Below are 18,825 nucleotides of genomic sequence, written 5' to 3'. Positions count from 1 at the left end.
AAATAGTGTAAAGCAGAAAGCAAAACCATTAAATAGAGGAAGGAAAATATAATTCAAATATAATAGGGATACGGTAAGAGACCGTCCATTGTTGTTAAGTATAAACCCTATTTCAGACCTTGAACTGTGGTTGCAGTTTGTTTTCTTGTGACTTGGTTGCAGTTTGTTCTTTACTCTTTGGTTTATGTCCTTAATTATAAAATGCTCAACCATTTTTAAATCCATGGACTTTGGTTTATGTCATTAATTATTTATCAAAAACAAAAATAATAAACACTGATCTCTCCAGTCAATGCCACGAATGCATGAGTTAGGTACTGTTTAATTTATTTGGCCCAACCATATCGATCAGAGATCCCATAACTGATTTCATATGCAAAATTTATTTGAAACTTTTCTGTAAGAATTCATTTAATGTTCACTTTTTACGTAAACTCTAATAAATTATTACATTACTAAACATAGAAATTTCTCTGACCACCGTCTTGGTCATTCATTCAACTCAGGGCCGTGCCTGACTATAGGCTGATCAAGCACATGCTTGGGGCCCTGATGTTAGAGCTGGGTTGCGGGTCAAACCCGCCCCGCTGACCCGCCAACCCGCGGATACACTGATTTTTTTTACTCAAAAAATTTGACCCGCTTGACCCGCAAGAAGAAAATATGAAATCCGCACCCGCTCCGCTAAAACCCGCGGGTGATCCGCTAGACCCGCGGATAATATTAATAATATTAAAAATTATTAATTTAAATATTTTTTATTAAAATAACAATAAAATTTAATATTTTAAATATTTTTTATTAAAAATAACAATAAAATTTAATATTTTAAATATTTTTATTAAAAATAATAAATATTAATCTATTTATAATTAAAATTAAATTATTTTTTAAAAATTTTCTATTTAAAAATAATATTTTAAAAAAAAATCTTTTTTTTTTAGTTTTTGCGGGTTGGCGGGTACCCGCACTGAATTTTGGCTGACCCGCACCCGCCCCGCATAAAAATCACTCAACCCGCACCCGCACCCGCAAACCAAATTTTTCAAATCACTCGACCCGCACCCGCCCCGCAGCGGATCAAATGGGGCGGGGCCCGCGGATAATGATTCATATTCCCAGCACTACCTGATGTGTATAAGTATTTTAAGGACCAATTTTTTTAATAAAGTCTAGTAAATTTTACTGGTCTTTGTTCAATTGTTTCCTACAAAGGGTTGGGGGTTCGATTCTTTGCCCCATAAATTTTAATATTTTTCCATAATAAATAATTGAAGGGCCAAAAATATATTTTGTGTTTGGAGGCCCAAAAAAGTCAGGCACGGCCCTGATTCAACTAAAGAGCTTCTTATATGCTACAAGAAAACGGAAAGTGGAGTTGATGTCTAGTATGTATTGCTCGTAGATATCTGCATAGACAACAAACTTTTCCTTCTAGTTCTTGTCGAAAAATAATAATAATAACAATACGTATATAGCATACGTATTGCTCGGTAGATATCTGCCAGGCGGATAAAGCATTGTCTTCTTCTTATAACAATTCAGACAACTCCTTTAAATTAGTTAATGCATGGTGTGCACTTTTGCTTACCTCTCTCTTTTACTGGAATCATGCACAGACCTGCCTTCATCGATGAATGAATAAGTTATTGGTAACGACCAACCACTCAGAGTCGTGCTTACAGTGTATTGAAAAAGGCATTCGCCTTAGGCCCCCAAATAATATTACGTTTTCTAAGACCCCAAAATTTAAACTAATTTCTAGTTTAGTTGCTTAAACTTATTTCTAAAAAAAACTTTCCACGAGAATCAAATAACTCAGTTTCAAAATCCATATACTTTTTATAGGACATAATATAGCATATTACGTAATAAATGTTAAACTTATGTATTTCGCGAAGGTGATATATCGTATTAGAAATCTTTTTCTTTATAGTTGTATATAAATTTATTTTTAAAACTTGCCTTAGGTCTCTGGAATCCTTCGCACGGCACTGCAACCACTACGTACGGTTGGGGATTGACCATTTTAATGGTTTGATATTCGAAAAGACACTAGATGTTATATATACTATGATAGCTTTGATCTTTTTCATGTTAAATTGTTTGGTTTGTAATTGTAACCCTTTTTATGATCAAAAACCCAAATCATGGAGCAATTTGATCGATAGTAATCTTCGCGCGGCTTAAACAAATACCATGGTTAGTGGCTTGACTAATTACAGAATCCGTTTAATGGATAAAGAATCTCCGTGGAACGAAAATATGATGTTATGTACGGCTCGATCATTGTGGTTTTCATCTTTTGCCACGGTGAGATTGTACGAAAGATTGATCTGGTGGCAGCATGTTACTACTCATTCTTATTCCTAAGCATTTAAAATCAATTGCACTTGAATTTGTAGTAATATGTTCTACGTGGGAGCCTCTTGCCCTTGCTTTTTGTTTATTTTTGTTTGTTTTTTATTTACCTCCAAGTTCTAACAATGACCTTCTGTAAAACTACTTTATCAAGTTCTCATTTTAAAATTAACTTTACAAATCTTGTAACTAACCTTTTTTTTTGTAACACACCCTTGTAACTAACTAATAGATGAGATACATATTAACAGTGAGAGAGAAGGCCTAACCCTATAGTTTCAAATCGTTTTCAATCACAAATTTAGGTACTGAACAATGAGACATTCAATATGTTTAGACCATGACAAATTGCTCATCAAACAATTTCTGCAAGAGTAATTTGGATAGAAAAAGATTTTTGTGACACCATATAAAATTTTTTAACAAGTTCATTGGGCTTTATTGGGTTCTTCTAGTTTGGTCGCCGTAGAAAAAGCTTTCGTCCATCCAAACTCTAGCCCAAAACTGAAATGTGCTTCTAGTAAATTATTACTCCCTCTGTTTCAAAATAGATGATGTTTAAGAAAGTTTTTAATGTTTCAGAATAGATGATATTTTTATATTTCAATGTAACTTTTAATTTTATCAATAACTGTGCAACCAATGATATTTTGTAGTCAATTTTGTAATTGATTAAAATAGTTTTTAATTTATATTTTAATCATATTTTTTAAATAAAAAATTAGTTTTTTAATTATTGTGCACTATCCTAAAACTTCAAGTATTTTGAAACGAAGGAGTATTTATTTGCAAATTAAATATAGAATAAATTATTAAGTTTTAATTTTACAGTGTTTTTGAAAGCAATATTTAAAGCTAAATATAAGAAAACTGATAATTATTTATTTAATTATCTACCAAAAATACTTTTATAATATTTTAAGAAACTAAAGTAGTTAGCTAAAAGTGTAAACTAGTAATACTTTATACAATTTCTACTATGTGATATGTCTATAGTTTTCTTAAAATCAAAATACAAAAAATGCAAAATCCTAAATATGTATGTACTACTTTCTCATTTTAAATATTTTCGCTAAATGATTTTCTTAATTAATTAATTTATATTTATTCTTTTTGTTCAAGATTTTCATTTCCCCCTTTAGCTGGTCAACAGCAAAACCCTAGAAACGAAAACCCCCTCCACAATGGCGATCATCTCCGAGGTTGAAGACGAAAGCAGCACCCGCCCCAGGATCCTGCCCTTCAGGGCGACGCTCGATTCCTCGAACCCATCAAGTTTCTTGGAGAAAGTGTTCGACTTTCTCGCCGAACAGAGCGATTTTCTCAAGAAACCCTCCGCTGAGGAGGAGATCTCCGCCGCGGTTAGGGCGGCGAAGGAGAAGCTTGGAAAGGCCGAGAAGAAAGCTGAGAAGGAGAGTGTTGAGAAGAAGAAGCCTGTGGAGAAGGAGAGCGTGAAGCCAGCCACGGCTGCTTCAAGCTCAGAGCCAATTCAAGTGGAGGAGAAGAAACAAGAAGCTTCCCCCATTGGTAAATATCAATTATTTTTATATGGTTAAATTGAATTTGGAAGCTTTGATTAGAACAATGTGTAAAGGATAGATCTTTACATGTTTGTGTGTGTTTTATTGGTCTTGGTTACAACTCATAGAGAACTATAGTATTATTGAGTTTGTATGTTTCTTTGCAGCTCCTAACAAAGGAAATGGTTATGACCTTGAGAACTACTCATGGGTCCAGACTCTCCAGGAGGTTACTGTTAACATTCCAGTTCCTACTGGCACTAAAGCACGCTCTGTTGTATACGAGATCAAAAAGAACCGTCTTAAGCTTGGTCTCAAGGGACAGGATCCAATCATCGATGTAAAGCTCTTATGCTGTTCTTTGTCAATATACATTATCCAAATGCTAATCCTGAACCTCCTTTTAATGGTTATAGGGAGAACTCTACCGATCTGTGAAGCCTGATGACTGCTACTGGAATATCGGTATATGCCTAAATAGACATAAGAGATTCTAACTTCATTGTGCTTTGGTCTTTCTGAGATTTTAACTCTCAGTGGTACTTTGCAGAGGATCAAAAGATGATTTCGATTCTGTTGACTAAGCAAGATCAGATGGAGTGGTGGAAATGCTGTGTGAAAGGTGAGCCTGAGATCGATACTCAGAAGGTTGAACCGGAGAACAGTAAATTAGCTGACCTTGACCCTGAAACTCGCTCCACTGTTGAGAAGATGATGGTATGTTGTCTTTTTAGAATCCCATTCAAGCTTCTTGAATCACCTCCTTTTGTGACACTAAAGTGTTTGTTCTTTGTTATCTCTATAGTTTGATCAAAGGCAAAAGCAGATGGGTCTTCCAACGAGTGATGAGCTACAGAAGCAAGACATTCTCAAGAAGTTCATGTCTCAGGTAAACAATACATCCATCTCCCTAATACATAATGTATCTTTGATTCTTATCACACTGTTGTTTCTCTTTTACTGAACCGCTTTCTTCTCTTTGATTCTTTTACTCGCAGCATCCAGAGATGGACTTCTCAAACGCAAAGATCAACTGATGCTGCTCTGCCAAAAAAAAAAAAAATCAGTTTTGCATCTTCACCAGCTTGTGTTTTTTCTTCTTTTGTTTTGTCTAGTTGAAGGCACAGTTTCATCTCCAAATACATGTTCGGTTATTCCTGTAATCTTTGACGGTTTGATATTTGGTTGATTCAAACTTCAAAATCCGGTTTTCTTTAATTCATATTGAGTCAGCTCTTAAACCGGACAAAATTTGGTATCGTTGTTGTTGTACTTGTGTGTTCGATTACGTCCTCTCTAGTGTGATTCGTTTGTCACGTGACCGTGTGGGTGCTTCATTCGTGAACCTGCCGTTTTCGGTAAAAAGCTAAAACCGGGACCACGTGACTCATTTGTGGTCCTGCTCGGTTTAATTGGGAATGTGGTCCACATTGTTGTGTTGTTGCTCTACAACTTTTTTTTTTTTTTTTTTTGTGTTGTTGTTGCTCTACAACTTTCTTTCTTCAACTTCACATAAGGAATATCATATGAAACCCATCTATCTACTTGCGTGAATGCAAACCCAACGTCCTTCATTTGCGTAGATGCATTCGCTTTGAAAGCGAGAGATTCTCTTCCTCTCATTGTTAACATGACGTGTGTGCAATTTTACTGCAAGATTTTTAGCTACGAATGTCGTTAGCTCAATCGAAAAAAACACTATATATATGCAAAATCTAGAGATGATAAGCTGAAATGATGTTTACCAAGATGAAACTAATATTACATATTGTAGTTTTAGGTTCTAAGGATTACAGGGGTTTCGGAACTTCATATATAGTATCGAGATAAAAATATTGTATTCATTTTCTTTTATTTTAATTAAGAACTTAAAATAAACATCTTTCTGTCAAGTATGCATGAATACAATAGTCTACTTGATATACCCATGGATCGATTTTTTCTAGTGGCTCGTATGGGAGAGACATTTCAGATCGTTTAAGTGTAAGCATGCATGAACACAATAGTGGCTGGAGGCTAATTGGCTCTCTATATGGTTTTGTCGATATTCATCAATTATTTGAAAGAGACAAAACACAGTATACACCAAAATGAGTCTTATTGTCAATTATCAATTTCACTATCAGATTATAACCCAATGTAAGAACACTCCCTTTAGTTAGGTCCATCAATCTTAATCTCCTTTATTTATTTTGGTTGGGAGATGCAACCAAATATATGAACATAGACCGATTTTGATCTGCCATGTGAATTTCAGCAGTCACCAATGTTGATGATGACACAATTGACACTAATGTACAATGATGCCAATGAACTAATAACATATTTTACAGAAAAAAATAATCATTTTGAACTACATGGATCAGTGTCATTTTGGACACAATTAATGACAACATCTTTATCACATTCTTGTTTAGTATGACGTTTATGTGGTCGAATAAAATGAATACAAAGAAAACAAATATGTTAATCATTGTAAGTATATGTACCTTTAAGTCTTTAACGGATTCAGAAAATAAGTAAATGAATTTAAAAAAATTGTAAATAAAACACAAAACTTCACAGCATATCCCAAATGTTGATTTTAAAAAGTATGTGTAAATATAAAACACTTAAACTACCGAGTGGGTTGATTAGTCTCGCAGGAAGCACTGGGAATAAACTATGCATCCATTGATTGTATCAGAAAAAAACAAATGTAGAACTATTCATCAAGAGATGAAGAAAAGACAAGATACTAATATATATAAAGAAACTGGAAAATGATAAAAGTGTCGATGTTAAGAAGAAACTAAAAGACCCAACATGATGGGGGATCAAATTCAAACTATCATGGAAATAAGCCAAAAGCTAAAAAAATAAAAATACCCACTTGCCACTTACTTAAAAGAATTATATATAAATCACTATTCATATACGCTCAACAAGTTTGGACCATATATATATAACCCTTGTTCGGAAACTCGCTAGGCGCTACGCGTGCGGAGCACCCGGGCCTAGCGATTTATCGAAAAAGCGGGAAAAAATCGGGGAGTACGCGGGGAAGAATTTTTTGTACTTTTATACGTATACTGCTCCATTTATACGTATATTACCAATTTTTATGTATAATACATGTTTTTTTACAAACAAAATATATGTTTATGTAAAAAAAATGTTACGTGTTAATGTATTCATGTTGTCATGTTGTGGATTCATGTTTTGCTTTCGTTCATCAGTTTGTTGTATATATAAGATGTATCAAAATCTCCTCCATTCATGGTGAATGAAACAATAAAACCTTCAATTCTTCTTTCGCAACTGATTAATTTCCTTGATATGCATTATAAATGTTGCATATCAAAACGAAACGAGGAAGTTTAGAGGTTGTCTTCTATTTCACGTTTCTTTATTGATAAACTCACACAGATTCTAAAGTAAAGTTCTTAAATTTATAAGACATCATTAAAACTGTATTTTTCTAAAGCAATATTACTCGATTCTACAGAAAAAAATAATTAGCCTCCCACTTCACATAACCACCACCATCATCATCATCATCATCAACACAAACCATTGTAACAAGCTCAAGCCTTGTCGACTCCGCCTAGCTAAAACGCCAGACATCAAGCTCTAATTCATTCAACAAACCCAAAGACAACCCATTTGTCCTCATAATGAGCTTTCATCTCTTCTCCGTCTCCACCGTTCGTCTCGACCACGAATCTCAAACAATTTTCCACCGCAATTTTTGCTTCAGACTTTAATAGACGCTCAAGAACGCGGCAGTCCACGTCCGCCTAATGGCCGAGTTTTAACTTTTACGTATTCCACGCTTCTTACTCGGCCTTCCGTATAATTCAACCGAAGAGGCCCAACTCGCCACGTCCACCACCCGAGTCACGTTTAACCGGCCGCTTAATCGCCAACTCGGCCGATTTTTTGAACAAGGTATATAACTAATGTCAAATTTTCTACATTGTAGCAACATGAAGAAATAATTGTTCTTCTCATCTTTTTACTACTGCAAAAGTGTAGTTGTACTGATAAGTGTTTCGTAATACTTTTTAAAAAAAAAATTCATCTGAGAACTTCTTTTTAGCATTTCACTTCATTTTCTATTCCCTTCGTTTCCAAAAATAAGATGTTTTAGATTTTTTACTTATTCCACAAAGATAGATTTTATATATGTTTAAGGTATTTTTTATACTTTTAAGAAACATTAAATGAAAATATTTGAATTGATTAAATTTTATTGGTGAAAATTTATTGGAAAGTATATAATAAAGTAAAAGAAAAATTAAATTATAAACATTTATTGAATTTTTAATAAGTGTTAACACTTTAGAAAATCTTACTATCGGGAACAGAGAAAGTATTACTTTTAGACATAAAAATTTATACTTAAATACTACCGGTAGTAATTTGCTTTAAGCATTTTGGATTTGGAACATGTTCTTCTGTGAAGTTTCTCAGCATATGCCAATTAAACGTCTCACGTAAGTACATGTCATATGACATATACTATACTATTTCCTTTGTTTAAAAATACATAAAGTTTTAAGATTATATACATTTATTAAGAAACTTGTTTTTTATTTTAAGAATATTATTAAAATATAATATTAAAGTTATTTAACCAATCACAAAACAGATTACAAAATATCATTAACTAAATAGTTTTTGATAAAGTTAAAAAAATACATTGATATATGAAAACATCATCTATTTTAAAACATTAAAATCTCTCTAAAATATTATCTATTTTGAAACGGAGGGAGTATTACTTCGGGGGAAACATATTAATATCAGATTCCAAAGTTATTTTTGAAAGAGTAGCCTATAAAACAAGTTTTTTTGTCAACTGTCATCACACCATCTTTCGTTATGGCTAAAGGAAACGACAAAATCTGTGCTGAAATTAAAGCAATTGTTGTCTAATTGCGACGCAGTTTCTTTATGCATAAGGCACAAATATCTCTCCAGCTGTTTTCTTTTATTCTTCCCATCTCTTTCATATTCAGATTCTTAATTTATTCTCTCTTAATCGCGTTAGAATTATTTAGAGACCTCTTTCCTCATTTTGCTTTTATTTTACTTTTATTTGAAGAGTCCTCCGAAATTATATACACTTCTATATTGGAAAATAAGCCTATCTTAGATCAACCAATCATTGTTGATACAAATCAACCTTCATCTTGCGAGATAGATTTTATTAAATATTACACGAGATTTTATTAATATTACTTATATTTTTCCTTTTTTTAAGATTGTTCTGCTCTACTCTATTTTTTTTAACACTACACAAATTGCTTAGTACAGAAATTCAAAAAATTATTTAATAAGTTTCACAACTCAACAAACAAAAGTGTTGCTTTGTAATATTTGAAACACATGTCATCTAAAGTAATAATATCAATGCCGGGGAAGCAGGTGCATTGAACTCTCTCTCTCTCTCTTTGTTTTTTTTGCCAAAAGGTGTTCTTTTTTTTTCATTTTCTAACCATAATTTTATTTTAGAAGTTTTTCTCTATTTACATTTTCGTTTCCATCATTAATCTTAATCATAACCTATATAATTTTCAGGTACATTGCACTCTATTTTTGTAAAAAAAGTGCTTACATGTAGGTGAAGCTTATTTTAGGCTTTGGACATTTAATAGTATTTTAATTAGTGATCGGGGAGCACCACTAATCTTTGTGTTGTGTTTGTCTCTTCTCTTCTTCCCTTGAAGTGCGTTTTGGAACTAGTGGAGAGCTATTGTTTTCAAAGAAAATTGTGTATATTCGGTTTTTATACTAATAGCTTACTAATTGTAGAACTATCATTTATTATAAAATAAACTTGAGGAATAACTCCAATACGGTAAACGCGCAGTTCGATTCCCATTGGCACCAACGGATTTACAAATGTCGGTATCAGTAGAACTAATCGGTTAATTTTGATCGCCGGACACTGTAGTTAATTCAAAAAAAAAAGTTCTATCTATGTTTGGATAGATGGTTTAGCAAGTAATACACTAATACTATCCCGTTATATCTTATATGTTGTGGCACGTAAAATTATTTATGAATTTCCAATGATTCTCGAAGGATATATGATCAGTTTCATACTTAGAATATGAACACGAAAAAGGTTGGAAACTAGAAAGTGAGTGGCTAGATATGGTGCCGTATCTGGCAAAACGTTTAAGCCTTTTTCGCAGATTTTTTTTTCAATTTTCTATTATTTTATTGTTTTATTTCCAGAATAGGGAATGTTAAGGTTATATAGTGTTTCACTTTGCCTTTATTTACCCCAAAAAGTCAACTTTCTTATGATTGTGTTTTATTCTTCCACGGGAAGCAATGAAACTACGAGACCTCTCTTGATTGCGAAGAAAAATCTGCTTCTATAGTTTTCTTTTTCCGATTCCAAGTGTTACTTTTAAGTTCAGAGAATATTGTTATATATATTTTTAGTTTAAGCAAAAAATATGTGCTGACAAAAAAAAAGTAGAGAATTTATCTTTGCAGCTGCAAATTCTGATTGTTTAATTAATAGGTTTATCAATCAGCTTTAGAGTTGAGATTCCTTCCCTGACAACTAAAAGCTATTGGGTCGTTTGTCCATTTACCTCGTAAATACATTGGTTAGAGACACAGATAAAACTGAAAGGATCCCACAAAGCTTTCAGAACTAATGTAACCCATGGATTCCTTTCTTAAAAAGCTCGTAAAATTAGTTGCATAATCTTTCAGGATCCCACAGAAAAAAAAAGTTTCATGTTTACTGAGGATTTGTATCGGTCCTTTACCTATCTATAAATTACCTATATATATTATATTATGTCGGACTATATGTAGAAATATAGACATTTTTCAAAGCACGCAAACAGATTTTTTGTCCAGTTTTTTTTCTTCTATATATATAACCACTAGTTTATGTTGAAGTCATTTTTTCTGAAGTTTCTCAAATGAGCATATTTTCGGAAATCAAAGTCTTTAAAGATTAATTGTTTTGTAATTCGAGTCTTTTGCGTATTTTTTTTCATCAAATCGAGTGTTTTAAGTTTATAGTCCATAATTAACTCATGTTTTATACTTTATATATACCACAATACTAGTAACTTGTAAAGCAGACGTAGAAACTGTTTTGAACAAATCCATTATTGGAACCCTTTTGGGTGAACCTGTATGCGCGTGGATACCTCTAAATGCATACACACATGCACCCATTGCATATAATTCTTTGATAATAAATATGAATATAAAGTATTCGATTATTATTACTATGAACAAAGAGTACGACAGTTTGAGAGCAATTTTATGACCAATAATTGCAAACTATCAAAATTCTTCGATGAATTAAGGCTAGTGAACCCAAAACAAAAAATTACTAAGTTTAATAATTACCTAGTTAAAAAGGCGGCCCTCCACGATGTCTTCTGCGGAGGTGTACTTAGGCGCTAGTCAGGTTTTCTCCGGAGTGTCCGGATTACCTGGATTATCAAAAAAAAAGGTGTTTTGTCACTTTTACGGGGTTATTTGTGAAATAACAAAGAAAAACAAATTAGTTTTAGAAAGAGCACATAGGAAGAGAAAAAGAAAAGAGAGATAGGATTTTTGCTAGTTTGTGAATTTTGATTATCATTTTTTGTGTTAATAGGTGAAATTTCTGTTTTCTTATTCACTTGCATGTTTTTAGGGACATTGTCTTTATTTACTGTCCAAACACTTCCAAGGTCAATGTAATGGTTCTAAGAAACTTCATTTTTTTCGCTTGTTGGGGTGGACATGCTGAAAAATTAATAATCCCTCCTTTTGTTATCGCCTTGTGCACGGGACATTCCTTTCCTGTCTCAGTGTGTCACTCATGGTCTTTGGATAGATGTCTATCGAGTCAGGTATAATATGTTCTAATCTTGATTATCATAATCAGAAAAAGACGCGCACTGTTTACACGTCCAATAAACGTTGTGATTACCAGGTGTTTCTATGAGACAGGCGAAGTAACAAGAGTCAATCTCTCTAAGGGCAAATTTATGTTCCTTAGCGCCCGAGTATGTGGCATCCTCCATGAAGATCCATAATGTCAATTCTCGTGGGGCTCACTTCTGGTATGTGGGAAACAAGGAAGGCATCTTGATGTCCTGGCGCTAAGTCGTGTAAGCTAGACTCAGCCTAACCACACGAAACAATGTGACACATGACATGTGTCGTTTAGATTAGAGCATCCCTCAGGGAAGTCACCCCCAAAAAATGTCTTTCACATAATAAGATATGCTGTTAGAAGTGCACCCTCATACTCACAAAACCAGTGGGTGTAGATGCGCTATTTCAGAAGACATGTAAAACCATACCATAGGACCTATAAGCTACTCAAGTACAATAGCCGTAAAATCTGTATATACGGCATCAATCGTGGAGAAGAGAACTCCATCAAATCGTCTCGATAAAAAGGATCCGACGTTATTTTCTTCTCACTAGAGGATTGCACTTTTGATAATATCAATATGCATATGAGCACTCAGAAAAGAAGCCTAGCCTCATTCCTCCCACAAATGCGTTCATCAAATTCTCCGGCAGATAGGAATCCCAACCTAAGTGAGAGATCCCTTAGTAAATGCAAGAATTACGTCAAAAACTATAATACAAGGTACACCAAAGATAATTTCTAAAAAAATATGTGTACCTACTAGAGTTTTTTTAAAGAAAATTACAAATCTTTCTTTAAACCGAACAATCAACAAGTTCAAAAACACATTGACTTATTGAATTAGTCTCACATGCCCTAAGATTCAATACAAGATCTTAGAACTTTTCCATTTATCCTTTTGTGTTTTCACTCACCTTACAAGATATGAAAATCCCACTTATGTCAAAAATACAATTGCAAGTGCTAACCTAATACACAGCACAAAACCCTCCTACTTATACAAGGTAGGAAACCGACTAACTCTATTCACTCAAAGAGATATTCCCAAATATCTCAAACTAAAATATTTCTTAAGACTCTACTAATTCTTTTGAAAATCTTCATCATTGATTTGTTTATTTTTTTCTAGATAAATATTTGACTGTTTAACCTTCGAATAACATCTAGATCAGCTCTACTCATTTACAATTCCAGTCTCCAAGTTAGCTGCTCAACTATATCTTGATCACTCATTAATTCGGCACACTCATTGTAGCAGATTTCTAGATCAGCTCCACCTTAGCTCTAACTCTAGTCTCCAAGTCAGCTGCTTAGCTATATATTGATCACTTCATTCAGCACACCCGTTGTAGCAGACCATGTTGTAGTTTCAACTGGTTCAAACTGTTCGTTACAACCTAACCCTTCAAGTTCACTATATTCACTTTCCAACTTATACCCTCAACTGATTGATGCTAACTTAGGTATTAGAACATTTTCAAATTAACTTTAGTTCTTCCATCTTGTTACCCTGAGAACCCCTATTTTTGCATACTTTTCAACCCAAAAACCTCTTCTGTGAGGTGTGTTTATCCTCTAACAAGATGAACACGTACTCCGCTGGTGGAACCATATTCCTCAACTCTTGTAGAAGCTACACACATATAACAAAAATGTTACTATTGTATATCATGTGGGTACTCGCACATGCCAAAAGTTCTTTTTATTGTTTAGATATTACATATATAATATTATTAAGTGATTGATTGTGAATTATCATCACATTTGGTTGAGATGAACAAGATCGTGACGTAAGAACAACAAAACAAACTTAGCCTTCATAGGGAAACTAGAAAACAAAGGCAAAATATCTCTGTCGTCTTTTATCTTCAGTGAGTTATTGTGTCTCTGATTAGAATATGATACACTGATACAGAGGCTACCTATCCAATTAAATCATTAACAATATCTTTAGCGAGTTCGTTGTGGTTACAATGCAGTATATATGGCGCACATAAAAGAAACTTGCAAAAGAGTAATTGATGTCTTTAACTGATACTATTAACAAGAAGATATTTGTTTCCAACTAATCTCAGCTTCCTAAAGCTATTTTGCAATTTTTTCTATTCTTTTTACTGCTAATCTTGTTTATATTTTAAAATTATTACCGCAACAGTATATCTTTTAGGCAACTTGTGGAAATTATAAATAAACATTATAGTACTTTTTTTTAATTTAGAAGGTGCATCATCAAAAATGTTACTATCCAATAAAACAAACGATCATTAATCCTTTTTATAATAAGTAGAAATAAAATCATCTCAGATATAGCTGCTTGTGTGGTCAGGCGACATTGGTTTTAAATTATCATTGCGAACAATCGAATCTGTTTGGCGCTGATTAACATATTCTCAAAAGATTATTTGATTGGACTTCGGTTTGTCCAATACTTTCCGGTTATAAAAAATTAAAATTAAAAATAAGTAGAAAAAATAAATATTATTACTATTTACTTTTGGCGAGAATCTTATTATACTTCACGCACCTCTATCACGAGCGTGGGAAAGTAAATGCGGAAGTGCCAGAAGAGCAGAGCAGTGTAGGGCCCCAACAAAGATGTGCTATAAGTAGATTACTATTATAATGTGTCAACTGTTAACAGTCCGGTTATGCAAGTTGCAGCGCAGTAATATACTCCCTCTGTTCCTAAATGATGTATGTTCTGGGAAAAAAAATTGTTTCAAAAAGATACATTTTTTACTTTTTCAACGTATGATTTTATGAAAAAATGTAAGTTTCAAAAAAATTAATGGTGTTTATTAAATTTCTATTGGTTTAAAGTTATGGAAAATTGTTATTCACAAAAAAACAATGCATATTTAATGAATTTTCTTAATATATGTGAAAAGTCTAGAATATGCATCTTTTAAAAACAGAGGGAGTACTACTAATTTTAGTCTCTACTCTCTCATCAATCAGTTAATCTCTTATTGCTACGTCTACAAAAGTAAACAATGTAAATCAAACAAAAATTGACAAAATCTAATCTAACCAACCTCAGTCGCTTGTTTAATGTTTTTTTTTTTTTTTTTTTTTTTTTTGAATTGAATGTTAAATTTAATTCAAAAAGAAAAAGTTCTTTGCTTTACATCAAGTGTAACTATTTTGAAAAGAAAAAATTCAAACTTCTATCTCCTTTTTCTATCTTGTGCTAAACCAATATACCATCCCTCCATCAAAATCCTTATCCCCTCTCTTCCTTATAATTGAGAACTTGTTTCTCACCATCTTATCAATCCATTTAATCAACAGCTCTGCTGGTTTAGGAGTTTCCCCATGTCTTCTTCTGTTCCTTTCTATCCAAATTGTGTGCACTGTAGCTTGAAGAGCATACCGCAAAGTGAAGAGCTTGATCTTCTCTTGAGTATTATCCAAAGCCACTCGCATAATACCCCTCCAACTCGTTGTGTATTGAGTATCCATAACTCTCTTTGTCAAACCCTCCCAAATCTGAGAAGAATATGGACAGACAAAGAAAAGGTGAGCCAAAGTCTCCATAGGATCTTGGCAAAACACACAAGTAGTATCAACACTGCCTCCCCAATTACTCATTCTTTCACCCGTAGATAATCTTTCCTTCATCGCCATCCACATAACAAAAGAGAATTTTGGAGTAGCTTGTTTAATGTTTATTTCAACTTGGCAGCTCTTATCTATCCGATCCCAGATGGTTTACTATAATGTTTTTTTTTACTATATGAATGATATCTACTATGAATCAGATTCATGTACTTTTCGGTTTAAATCTAATTTTATCGGAAATAATGGTTTTCAAGGGATGATACCCAGCTGTATAATTTTGGATGGCATGATCTAGAACTTTTGCCCAAAGTAATTTAAGTTAATTAATATTCTCTGTTGAAGTGTTTTCTTCATTTTGTATACGTTGGGTGTGGATGGTGATAACAAAACTGAATAAGCGGATTATGTAGAGCAAATATAATGAATGCAAAAATATGTGGAATGGATAGAGCAAACCGTTTAGAACGAATATAACAAAATTTGAGTGATAACAATTAATGTAAGGATTTTTTTTAAAGAAATGTAAGGAAAATTTAATTGCAATCAAATAAAGTTTTTTTTAGTCAAATAAAGTTTCCTTTGCAATCCTTTTTAGTTTTAATTATATAAAAAATCAGAACAACTAATGTAGTATATGAGAATTAATTAATTTGACTATTTCCCAATATTTTTAGTGATCAAAATGGATTTTTTTTCTAGGATTGTATTCAAAAAAAATATTTCATATAGTAGCATTTTTCCGATAATTTCTGATTAAAAAAAAAGATTAAGGTAGGCAACAGTCTGTATACTGATATAATTCGTGTGTGTTGCATGCAATTTTCTTTCTAGATTTATTATTTATCTAAAACAGTATATATATATATATAAGATTTATATTATTGTTGTTATTATTTGTTTTCCGTTTCTAAATGCATGTGATCTTTTTTTAAAAGGCAACCTCGAGTACGGCTGTGGAACAACATGCAACCCACCACAGAAAAAACCAGTCTTCATTTAAGCACATAAACTTAGTTTATTATGTCTTTATCCACTATTAAACTTTCTTTATTGCATGATTCACTTTCTTTCTGAATGAAAATTTCATATACTTAAAAAACATTACTTATATCAATTTTATAGTCTTACTAATTTCATGGTTTCTTTACAAAAACATTTTTTCAGTTTTAAAATCCATTTCTTCTCAATACAACAATGATTTACTTTCAACTTCATATACTTTACCTTTCATAATTGTTAACGAAAAAAAAAACAGTGATTTACTTTCTCACCAAAATTCTTAAACTCAAGAAGTCATGCTGTTGGCATGTAATATGTAAACGCGTTTTGAGAGTATATATGGACAATTGTGATGGTGTTTTAGTTAAAAGGAAAAAGAAGCAATATGATTGAAAAATGGAATATATATATGAAAAGACATGTGATAAATGGACAAGGAGCACTGCTATGGATTTTTCCATTGCAAGTTGAAGTCGTCATGCTTCACCTGTTCTAATTGCATGCTAACATATATAACTTTACTCATTATAAAATAAATAAAATTAAAACTCAGAGCAGATTGAAAGCCATTTTAACTTTTAACCAATAAAAATCAGACCAATTTGTTCTTAACCTCATGTGAAGACTCATTAATCTAATTCTACATTTGTATCATACTAAGTGATGTTTTACCTTATTTTTGGTTTTAAGTGATGTTTTATATATATAATGCAAAAGTATCAATTATTTCTAGATTAATCTTACGACAAATTATTATTTTTGTGTTTTGATAAAGATTCATATGAATTCCAAGGTAGGAGTAAAACCGATATCATGCAACTTTTATAGTTTTTACTTTGTATGCATTATGTCAAAAGAGCATCTCTACGAATGTGAAGACAAAACACGTAAAAACAAATATTCTCGTGGTGATTAACAAATCTATTGATTTTAAAAACAGGAAATTAATCCAACAGAAGTAAAGTGTGTTAATGAAAAAAAAAAGAGTTAAAAACGTTACATAAACAACTGATTACTGACCAAGTCAGAACTTATTTTCTGTGGTGATTAGGAGTTTGAACTTAAAAGTAAAGGAAATACAAATACAACACTAAAAATAAAACGTCCTAATCAATATATATAATATATACAATAATGGAATAATTACAGTACAAAAGACTTTTATATGTAGTTGGACACCTTTTTGTTTTCTATATTGCTGAATATATTTAGAGAAAAAGACTAGGATAGCACCAAACCAAGTTTATGTTCCCAAAGTAGCACTCAAGGTTCAAAGTCACAAAAATAGGTTTAATTAAAGAGGTAAATATACACTTATACCCCTTGGGTTAATCCTTACTAATAAAAGGGACCTTTTGAGGCTCCATAGAGCATCCACATCAGCGAAAAAAAATCCTCCCGAAAGATGACACGTGGCATAAAATATAGTTTTACATTTTAATATTACTAATTTTTAAAAATTATAAATAATATGAAACATAAAGCATAAAAAATGGAAAAACTACATTGAACATATGTAAAATTACTATTTTTCACTTTAAAAAAAAAGACGGCTTAATTCCATAATGTAATATTACCATTTTACATTTTTATTTTTAAAAAAATAATATGTAAACATACAACATAAAAATGGAAAAACTACATTAAACATATGTAAGATTACCATTTTTCACTAAAAAAAAGACGGTTTATCTCCATAATGTAACATTACTATTTTGTAAAAAAAACATTATATATAATTTCGAAAATAATAAATAATATGTAAACATACAACATAAAAAATGGAAATACTACATTAAACATATGTAAGATTACCATTTTACATTTAAAATAACAATAAAATGTAAACATAGAACATAAAAAAATAGAAAAACTACATTAAACATATGTAAGATTACCATTTTTCACTAAAAAAACGGCTTATCTCCATAATGTAAAATTTCTATTTTATATAAAAAAAAACATAAATATAACTATTTGACTATTTGTCCAAGTTCTTCTATTAAACATTGCCGTTTTACATTAAAAATGGAAAAATACATTAAGATTTAAACATCTATCTTAAAATATAAAATATAGATATTAACTAAATATAAAGTATAAGAAAGAGAAATACTCAATATATTGAAAAATAAATAATAATTAAATATTATAAATATATAATATACGAATTATATATACAATAATAAGTAAATGCACAATTTTAAAAAATGGAAAGAGTACATTAAATATTAAACATCTATATTAAAATGTAAAATATAGATATTAAGTAAATAGAAAGTATAAGAAAAAGAAATACACAACTTAAAAACAATGGAAAAAGTATATTACGATTTAAACATTTATCATAAAATGTAAAATATAGATATTATGCAAATAGAAAGTATAAGAAAAGGAAATACACAATTTAAAAAAATGGAAAAAGTACATTAGTATTTAAACATCTATCTTAAAATGTAAATCTATCTTACAATATAAAATTATTAG

The 18,825-nt window shown here is 31.6% G+C and overlaps 1 protein-coding gene and 1 long non-coding RNA gene across 2 annotated transcripts; one reads left to right on the top strand and one right to left on the bottom strand.

Annotated features, from left to right (window-relative positions):
• Window positions 1-3,517: 3,517 nt before the first annotated feature.
• Window positions 3,518-5,127, top strand: LOC103857082 (protein BOBBER 1). Its single transcript, XM_009134232.3, has 6 exons — window positions 3,518-3,888; window positions 4,049-4,221; window positions 4,298-4,346; window positions 4,432-4,598; window positions 4,687-4,770; window positions 4,880-5,127. The coding sequence occupies exons 1-6, from the start codon at window positions 3,546-3,548 to the stop codon at window positions 4,916-4,918; spliced, it is 855 nt and encodes a 284-aa protein (XP_009132480.1). The 5' UTR covers window positions 3,518-3,545; the 3' UTR covers window positions 4,919-5,127.
• A 1,763-nt stretch (window positions 5,128-6,890) lies between these two features.
• Window positions 6,891-17,702, bottom strand: LOC117132567. Its single transcript, XR_004456199.1, has 2 exons — window positions 14,706-17,702; window positions 6,891-14,455 (listed from the first exon to the last, which is right to left on the bottom strand). It is a non-coding gene; the product is annotated as an uncharacterized LOC117132567 (long non-coding RNA).
• Between the last annotated feature and the right edge of the window lie 1,123 nt (window positions 17,703-18,825).

Source organism: Brassica rapa, chromosome A03 (genome assembly GCF_000309985.2).
Source record: "Brassica rapa cultivar Chiifu-401-42 chromosome A03, CAAS_Brap_v3.01, whole genome shotgun sequence".
Taxonomy (NCBI): Eukaryota; Viridiplantae; Streptophyta; class Magnoliopsida; order Brassicales; family Brassicaceae; genus Brassica; species Brassica rapa.
This window is presented reverse-complemented; position numbering and strand designations above follow the sequence as displayed.